Source organism: Zootermopsis nevadensis, unplaced genomic scaffold (assembly GCF_977971745.1).
Source record: "Zootermopsis nevadensis isolate Lab colony 2312 unplaced genomic scaffold, Znev_1.0 Znev_ptg000003l, whole genome shotgun sequence".
Lineage (NCBI taxonomy): Eukaryota > Metazoa > Arthropoda > Insecta > Blattodea > Termopsidae > Zootermopsis > Zootermopsis nevadensis.
Window position 1 is genome coordinate 13,832,997 of NW_028259135.1, and position 9,651 is coordinate 13,842,647.

Below are 9,651 nucleotides of genomic sequence, written 5' to 3' on the forward strand. Positions count from 1 at the left end.
TGTGTCCCTTAGTTTTCTGATGTGGGACAGGGTTCAATACCCTTCTCACCATAATCCCCTTTCTGACACATACTTTACCAATTTCAAGGTGATCATTTTCATCATTCCTGCCTCACAGGTATCTTTAATATAATGTGAATGTGTGGTATTAGTAATTTTAATTTTATTACATAATATATTAATCGGCTTATGCAGTCTTATTATAATTTCTGAATCTTACACATATCACATGGTAGAAGGGAATTATGCCATAGAAAAAAATTGTAAAACTGAACATTCTTGTCAAACAAAAATGAGTACACAGGCCAGATGACACAAGTGTATGACATTAACACTGGAAGAGTTAAGTATAGTAATAAACACAAACTGCAAGGAATAAAATATTTAATGAAATAGTAAACTGTATATACAAAGTCAATAGTACTGGACTAAAAATGAATGTACTCCACAGGAGCTGTTTCTGCAGTTACTGTAATAATGAATTGCTGCCGTTTTCCTGCTTTATAAATTCACTCAGTGAATGTAGTCTACAGGAGCACCAAATTCTCTTGAGCATTGTTAAGTATTCATCACATGAATTCATACAAATATTTCTGTATGTTGAAATTAACAGTCCTGAAACAAGAATAAGCCAAAGGAAAATTGTATTCATCTCATAACATGCAAGTCATATTGACAAATGTCAGTGTGATGTACAAATCCATTGGACTATAAGAGAAGTCAATGACACATACCTAAACATCCTGTCTTTTGTAACTAATGTTTGCTTTAAACTCATTCCTGAGAAGCACACTGAATGCAATATCAAAGCTCACTTCACATCCTCTGTTACACAAAATACTGATAAAGGTAAGAGTAACTGACTTCTTGGTGCAGGTCCTGTCTTCAAAAGCTGATACTGTATTTAGTCAATATATGGTCTGCTTTAATCTCACACACACACACACACCACATGAGTAAAAAAGAAACTGTGGTAATTTTAAGAACTTGGATATAACATACAAAAATACAAAATATCATCACAACAAAGCCTGCTGGACAGCTTTCTGTTTCATCTTTTCCCACATTATAGATATAATGAACTCTTAATAACTAGTCACTGTTACTAACCTTGCAACAGTATTGATAAATTCAAAGTCCACAGCACACTTATATCGTGGTAAGTCAATGGTATCATCACCAACTGCTGTGAGTAGCTGCAGTCTCACCAGAGATGACATCTGCGCCAACAGAAGCAAAAATCACAGAGAATTTTACTTCTTGTTATGCAAATTCACATACTTGACACTGTATGTATTTCTTTCACGAATTATACAACTCAGACTTAACCTAGCATCTTAGGACCCCTTTTGATTTTAATCAACATGATTTGAAAGCAAGCACCAAAATTTTAAAAGCTGAACCACAATTATTTTAAAAGTTGCTTTGAACACACAACTACAAATTTTTCACTTACTGCTAAGCTTAGTATTTTTGCCATGTAGTACATAACAGGAGTGTATAATATATTACTCCTACTGTCATAGTGAGTAAGGACCTGTCACCTAGGATGGGTTATCTACTGTTCTGGGATTAAGAACAGGTAGTAACACTGAAAAACAAGCGTGAAAGGTGCACAGTGGGCAGTACAACTGAACTTATATACAAATAAACCTGTTCTTCAAGGCACAGTTTAATCAAAACATGTACCAACTACAAAAGTAAAAGGGATTCATAAATAGTTAAAATTAGAAATGAATTTCTTTGTAATTTTAAATTAAAACAATCAATCTGTGCAATGTCATAAAAATTATGTTAATGAAAAGTGAATACAAAATTATTAAGTTATGTTACCTCTTCATAAAGAAAACTCCAGCAACAAAGTTCAAAATGTTGGACCCTGAAATACTGCTTTACAGAGTTTCTATGTTATTCTTGGTCTAAGGTTTCATACAGAAACACCAGCAATTGAAGAAAGCAATGTTAGTCTGGCATCAGTTGCGTTGTTTTACCTGAGACAAAAGACTGGCTGTCAGGTTCACATCCTCTCCAATGATGGCATAAAATATTGCAAGAAGCCTGTCTAATGCAAATGGTTTGGGACCCAACAGTTGCTCTGCTAGTTTTTTCTGCTGTTGCTTCTTCTTGCGCTCTTTCCCATGATTTTTCACAAAAAGACGACGGTCAGCCTTTGCAGGGTTGTAAGATGCCAAGTATGAAGCAATTAGGAAGAACTTGGCATAGTAAGGTAGATCAAAACTCAGAACATATGTTGCAGATGAAGACAATGCTGTTGACTTGGTAGGCTCTTCCTGGCCATAACTTTAAACAGGTGAAAAGTTACAAACACAATATTCTGACATCTTGTTATTGAGATATAATGATAAATTTCATGTAAGACACACTCAACTGCAAATCATTTTTTTCCTGATACTGACCTCTGCATTCTTAAATATGAGAGTATCATATCAAGACTCTGTACCACCAGTACCTATTGTCAATACGAAACAGAAAACCACTGTCTATATTTTACATGGGTGTCTAAATCTAGGAGGCTATGATGATCTGGGCAAGAAGCTAGGATGGTGGACATAAAAAATGCATACAGGATTTTTATGGCAAAAATCTCTTGCAAAATGACCATTTGCAAGACCAAGGAATTGGGGGAAGTAACATTAAAATGGGTCTGAGGGAAGTACATTGTGATAAAAGGGGTGTGTATAGAACTAGCTCAGGTTCACGTCCAATTCTTTTTGTGTGTGTATGCAGATGTTACCTGGACACTGTCCTGAGATACAACTGCGCCAATGATGACCTGAGATGTGGTGTTACGTGTCTCCACAGTTTGTTAACATCGTCCATCTGTGTCTCTCCCTTTAGTACTGGATCACAATATTTTGGAAAATTCAGCTGAGCCTGCAACATAATACAAAACTGCAGTTCATTTAAGACTAGCTAGTCACCAAATAAAGTGGCTGAGTGTTCAGTCTTCATGCTTTGTATCAGGGAAACAATCTATCCTAAATGAGGTACTACAAGATTTCCTTTAGGTATTCCAAGCAAATTCTGACATACTTGTAGTACCTTGAAATTATCAAGATCACTTCCTTATACATCCTTTCCAATGCATAATTTACAATAAACCTCCCATTTAATGTTGCATTAACCCATAATCCAAGAAACAAACATTCAGTGTTTTGTTATATTAAAACTGAGGCAAGGCAATCTGGAAATTTAAGTAGGTAAGATAGGGAAGACAGACTAACTTAAGCAAAGAGCTTGACAATATAAACAAAATCTTTATATTCCATTTTTGTCTGTATAATAAGGTTCCAGTTTCAGTTAAGTCCTCTTACCATTCTTACTTTTAATTTACTTCTCTGTAATGTGTTAACCAAAACTGAAAAATGTGCATTCAGGTTGAAGAACCAAGACAAGAATAAAAATACAAAATAAAACATGTTGTTTACAGTTCCTTGTCATCAAACTTGTTATACATTGAAATGTCAATAATATGAGATATAAGGTAGCGAAAAGTAATTAACAGAATATTTGACTCTCTGTGGAGAAGCATTGAAACTTACATTTTACAGAACAAGAGTATGTTTACCATATGCCAGCATCCAGAAATTATTGTTTTCTACAGTACTGGCAAAAGAACACATAATTTTTCCATAAAAAACATAAAATAAATATTTTTGTCACTTATAATGTTCTTCACAAACAGCCCTTATTTCATTCCCTGTCCAGCTTAAAATATGGAATCTACATAATTCATCCTCTTTTCAATCTAAATTAATCTCGTTCGAAACACGTTCAAACTACTAACTTCAGAGATGAAGAAGTTAAAGGATGATAACTGGGAACAGTTACAAAAATTATTACAAGTTGGATCTTCTCAATATAAACAATGAACAAACAAAATATTTTATTGCATAATCAAATGGCACATAATTCCTCTACCATAATAATTACATTTATTCCCTGATGCTAAAACCAAAGAAATACAAATCAGAAATGTGACCTGGTAGCCATTCACATGTACAGGCTGCAAACTTATGTGAACAGTAAAATAATAAAGGCATCTGGTCTGTACCCATTTTCTATCAATTGCTAAATCATGGCTTTCCCATGCCAGTCCCTTGTGAAAGCCATTGTGTTTGTGAGAGTGTGTGTGTATATATATATATATAAATATTTTTTTAAATACACATCTACCAATGAACATGCAGTTCTCTTCACCAACTCAGAAAAGTGGCTGAAAGGAAGGTCTGATAATGACTAACATTTCCAATACATTCATACTTACCATATGTCTCAATTCATTTAGGTCTCGGCATGCTCTTTGAAAGATACCCAGGAACAGCTTCACATAACTGCAGTAGAAGTCATTAGGCCATCTGCCTCCTGGTGGATGATCCCGCAACAAAATTTCCACCAGCTCATCTACTGGCAATATAAGTCACTAATTCACAAATACACAGAACTAAAAAACTATATATCACTGGAGTGCTGAGTATGTAACTGAAGTTCGCAGTTAAAAGAAGTCTAGTGGAGGAGAAATTAAAACCCCCATCAAACAAAAGATTATAATATTTGACAATCAAAATTTCTTAGTAGACAGGAATCACATTACTATGTTCATGACTCAGATTTTGAATAATACAGTAACTATAAGACACATGATTTTCTTCCCTGTTTTAAAATTCTCAGTCTTCTTCCAACATACCTTTCGTATATTGTGGGAAATGAATTTGTATTGGCTCTTGGAAGCCTTCCCTAATACGAAATTTTTCCCACACAACGTCACTGAGAAAAAAGACACATATATTGTTTAACTTCGTCAATTCTTGAAGTCGAAGGAATGCTGGGAGAAGGTTGGCATCCATATCTCGAAGTTTTTCACATTTGTCCAGAACCTGGGGGAAAAAACATGTTTCTAGAAAAGTATTTCACTGCACAATACAGTACATTAATTTTCCACCTATGTGAACATTTCTGAGATTTTCTACTGTCATCAACCATATCATGTAGACATAAGCAGTATTAGTATAATGATACAATTTAAATATATCACATTAGGTTCTAAAATAATGTTCATTTTTGTTATTAAGCAATAAACATATCAGGTAAAACGTGAATTAAAATCAAGGCAGATATGATACACGGGACATGCAGCACATAAAACAAATAAATACACAAAATTTTTGATGCAAAATCTCAAGGAAAGGCACCACTGGGAGACCTAGGCACAGATGAGAGGATAGTATTCTTATTAACATGGAACAAAATATTGGAGTGTAGACTGGATTCACCTGGTTCAGGACAGGATCAACTGCAGGCACTTGTAATCATGGTAATGAACCCTTCATAATGTGCCCATTTCAGTTAAAAAACAAATAAAAAATCTGTTATAGTTTGGTCAAAAACAGTAACAAGAATTACTCAGTATGTAATGGCACTACAGATGACACAAAGTTCAAGACATCCAGGGGAAGAATGTAAAATAACCAACAATAGTATAGGTTATGACAAATGGGAAATTAATGTCTGAAAGAATCTTATTTTAACAAAGTGAATATAAGTATAGAAAGTTCAAAAACTGTTCTCGATACATTGAATATCTACAAGGTTTTGCGCCCAGTGTGTTTTGGCTGCTATTAATATAGTGCTGTACTGACAGAAACTTACAATTATACATGGTTTCTTCTCTTGGGCAACAATCTTTGAATCTCTGAGGCAACTGACAAAATCCATCATATTGTCACAGCTAGCATATGGGACATACTTCTTTGCACATGACAGTTCATGACCTGAAAATAAAACAAGATACATACATCTTTACATTGTGCACTTAATTTGTTTACAAAAGCATTTCATGTAATTCAATTTCAATTGAATCTTCACTGTAACTTGTAGTTATAACATAGAACTGAGACAGGAAGGAATTAATTATTTATGGAATTGTATCAGTGCTCTTAAGTATGCAACTGATTATATCCAAGTTCCAATGAAAAACACAAGTTATTATGTGAAACTTTCAAGCATGTCTGCATGTTATGCAAGTCACTTTCAATTTTATAATTACTTAATTATTAACTCTCATATCTTTACAATACAATGTAAAAGAGTAGGTTTAAGAGTTTCTTATACTGCAAATATAAAATGGCTGATTATGGATAACTCATGTTCAATTGAGGAAGTATTTATTATACCACAGTTGGTACAAAAATTACAGTCACAATTACCATGTATCTTGTTCAGTATTGGTTCAAAAAGTAACTGTGGCATGTAGCATTCAATACAGTTCACCACAGCATGGCTGTACTGCAGTGCCTCCAGTATGTGGCTCACGACCAATGTCTTTCCTGTTGCAGTATGGCCATACACAAATACTGCAGGTGGCAATGGTTCTCCTGGCTAATAAATGTGACATACAATATTTAGCCAAAAGCATCTATGAGTTGATGAATATTTTTATATTACAGTAAACTCTTGTCAAACACTAGGGATATGTACAATGGAAGCAAAACATCTGGTGAATTTGGATTGGATAAACTTCATATTGTATGGAATTAATGGGGATATGGAAACATGGTTATGTAAAATTGAAGTAAATACAAAACAAAATCATAAATATACTCTAATAATATTTATTTATGAGCATATTGTGTAATATAATAAAGTACCTTCAGAAAGTTAAGCATTAAAGTAAATTATCAGCAGAAAGTTTGACTTTAAAATAAGATATCAGTGGAATGTTAGGTATTAAAATAAAATATTAGCATACAATTAGGCATCAAACTCCATCACATTGGCCATCATTAGCTTTCTAAATAGTAGTGGCATATTTTGCATGATGCTACAGCATCTTCGGCAGACCACACATAAATGAGTTTTCTGTATTCAGCAAATAATTGTTAGCATTTATTTTCATATGTATAATGAAACCTGTGTTGGAAAAATCCATGTTGGATGACAGATGGCTGTAGTTCAGTAAGGAAAGTACCTTAGTGACACTACCATAGCCAGTGGCAGCTTTAAAGGTTATGAAATTCCTCTCAAGTGGTCTCTCATTTTGCACCTCTCCATCCATCTTTCAAAAAACATATAGTACTTACCTTACCTTCAGTAGATTGTTTTATAATCAGAATATATCTAATCCATTACACAAGTCTTACTAGATTTCTTTTGAACATACCTGTCCAATCAGTTCCATGATGCAAGAAATTTGATAATTTCTGCAAGGAATATCCTGACAAAGCATCTTCTGCATGATTACTGCAATTTTCAAGAATAAGATTTGCTATCAAACACAAATGAAGTGGGGTGTTGAAAAACATGGGAGTTCTTCAAGGTTCAGTACTTGGTACTCTGCTGTTTCCCCTTCAGTTAACAACTAGTTTTTTTAAGGCAAGGAAGGTTGCATGGAATGAATGTAATATAATTAAACAACTTTAAAAGCTCCAAATAAATTAAGAAATATACAATATAAACACAACTATACTACAAATACTACCGTTAAATGCCAAATGGTAACCTCACTATGTATCGGAAAGGAGTGCACTATACTGGAATCGTTATTCAATAAGATTCATTAAAAGTTCACCTTGTTCTGGATAATACAATGTCCTTGTAATATAATATAATATAATATATATATATATATATATATATATATATATATATATATATATATGAATAGCTATAACAACCAATTATGTATCTTTTTCTGTATTTATATAAACTGCATACAGTTTATGTAGTCCTACGTTTTTGCATTAGGTCAAATGAAACATCTACGGATCTAATTACCATACTAACTCTAAATTTAATCCACATACCACTCTTTAACTAAACGACACTGAAAATATGAACATTGCAAACTGCCTTTTGCTACAATTCATTTACAAACATTCTATTCCTTTCATCACAAAATAAGGTCAAGAATGCCAAACGAAGAAATGATAAAGCACTATACCAGTTTTATAAATTTGCCGTTACATTTACAATAAGTAGCTAATGAAAAAACTAAAATGAATCACAACGTACAGAAATAACACATTTCCCGCCTTTGTAGGCAAAGTTCACAGAAAACTGATTAAATAATATATTAATCTACACATATGAAACATAGAGACACCAAGATAGCATATACTTTAGTCAAAGAGGTCGATTGGAATCATAGTTTTCATACTTTAATTTTGAATGGATTATATCATTGCTACAGAGCGTAATTAATCTATGCTCGTACATCGACTGTTGCCTAGGTGTCTCAAACTGATGTATTGAAAATATTCGCCAGATATTACTATACTGTAAACTTTACCTGTGACAACAGCTGCGTCCATATGTGGAAACATAACCTAAAAGTATTGTTTATGTTGTATTGTAATTGCTTTTGCGTTAATTGTGTTCATCAAGTAATTCACTAAGTTGTAATAGTTTCGAATGGCATGGACATGATCTCAGATGTGGAGTATTATTACTTTTTGCTTCTTGTTATTGTACCAGTCTATTTATTTTTTTCACTCTGGGCATGGCTGGGTTGGGAATTATTCAGGAATAACTAGCAATGAATTGGGTAATTGAGCAATGATAAGGAATAAGTTTACGTTTCACGTGGATGTTAATTTAAGATTCAAGTTGATGCCCTTACGTCAGGGAAATATAAGGTTTTGGCCTGCAAATGTTGCATAGAACACATTTTCAGAGCAAAACTCTAATTCCAGAGCCAGGGTGCAAGACATGAAGACACAAATTTTGTACAGTGCGGCCTGTAACGGTGCAGTCGAAGTGTGGTTTCGTTCGTATTCATATACTTGTTACACGTCACAGCTTTAAGAATTTGACTTTTTTTTTAATAAGTACATTATGATGTCAAACTTTGTCTGATGTATAACAGTCAAAGGTAATTGAAAATTACATTGTTGTCACACTGACAATACCCCTGAGCTCATTTTTAAGGAATGACCATCATAATTTATCTCTCTGATGTAATACTTTGTCTGACAGTAATGGTTGCATATATAATTTAATGTAAATAACATTAATGTAATATTCATACATGTAACTATTGACATTGTTTCAGTAATGGACATGTTTTAAGCATAGTAAAACTTTGGCTCTCTTTGAATATAATGTAAAACTGATAAACTGTTAATAGTTTACAGAATTTTGTCATTTATTTTATTCTTGGGAACTGTTTTTGTTTGTATGTCCTATAACTCTATAAAAATGATTTTCATAAAACAGAAGTAAAATTGTTACCATTATACTATCCTAGAACCTAACCCAACATTATTACATGTGGGAACAGTACTGAGTAAACTGTCAGCTCAGTTCACTAATCAATGTCAATGTCAATAAACAGTTTGTTTATTGACATTGTTGTGCTGCTCTCACAGCAACACTTTACAATATGTTGCTCATGTGTCAACCTTCACTGTTTGCAATCCACTGTCTCTCACTCAGTTGCATATTATGAAAATCCTTCTGGTCAAGATTCAAGGATGATTGGCAAGTCCTTCCAAATTGTTGCAACAAATCTACATCCTACCTAGAACTGCTAACTCTTTATAAAACAGAATACATATAAAAAGAGAGGAATTCACACCTACAAACCCTGAAGAACACAATGGTAAAAGATTATCATTCCTACAATAAACTGGC

At 33.4% G+C, this 9,651-nt stretch overlaps 1 protein-coding gene across 6 annotated transcripts; it reads right to left on the bottom strand.

The window, feature by feature from the left end:
• Positions 1-367: 367 nt before the first annotated feature.
• Positions 368-9,332, bottom strand: Orc5 (origin recognition complex subunit 5). 6 transcript variants are annotated; one of them, XM_022080029.2, is made up of 10 exons: positions 9,250-9,332; positions 7,181-7,260; positions 6,228-6,399; positions 5,671-5,792; positions 4,709-4,898; positions 4,289-4,428; positions 2,756-2,895; positions 1,992-2,301; positions 1,111-1,220; positions 368-615 (listed from the first exon to the last, which is right to left on the bottom strand). In XM_022080029.2, exons 2-10 carry the CDS (start codon positions 7,253-7,255, stop codon positions 570-572), a joined length of 1,305 nt encoding a protein of 434 aa, XP_021935721.2. In that variant the 5' UTR covers positions 7,256-7,260; positions 9,250-9,332; the 3' UTR covers positions 368-569. The 6 variants fall into 6 exon arrangements, with proteins under 6 accessions (XP_021935721.2, XP_021935715.2, XP_021935716.2 ...); XM_022080023.2 differs by lacking the exon at positions 9,250-9,332 and adding an exon at positions 8,309-8,948; XM_022080024.2 differs by lacking the exon at positions 9,250-9,332 and adding an exon at positions 8,309-8,946 and having other exon boundaries at positions 4,289-4,425.
• Positions 9,333-9,651: the final 319 nt, after the last annotated feature.

Excerpts from the sequence above, each read along its gene's own strand:
- Orc5 (XM_022080023.2), bottom strand. The coding sequence starts at position 8,342 with ATGTTTCCACATATGGACGCAGCTGTTGTCACAG. Across the intron at positions 2,302-2,755 it reads TATCTCAGGACAGTGTCCAG|TTATGGCCAGGAAGAGCCTA; the intron begins GTAACATCTGCA and ends ACCTGTTTAAAG. Across the intron at positions 616-1,110 it reads TTTATCAATACTGTTGCAAG|GACTGTTAATTTCAACATAC; the intron begins GTTAGTAACAGT and ends TTCTTGTTTCAG.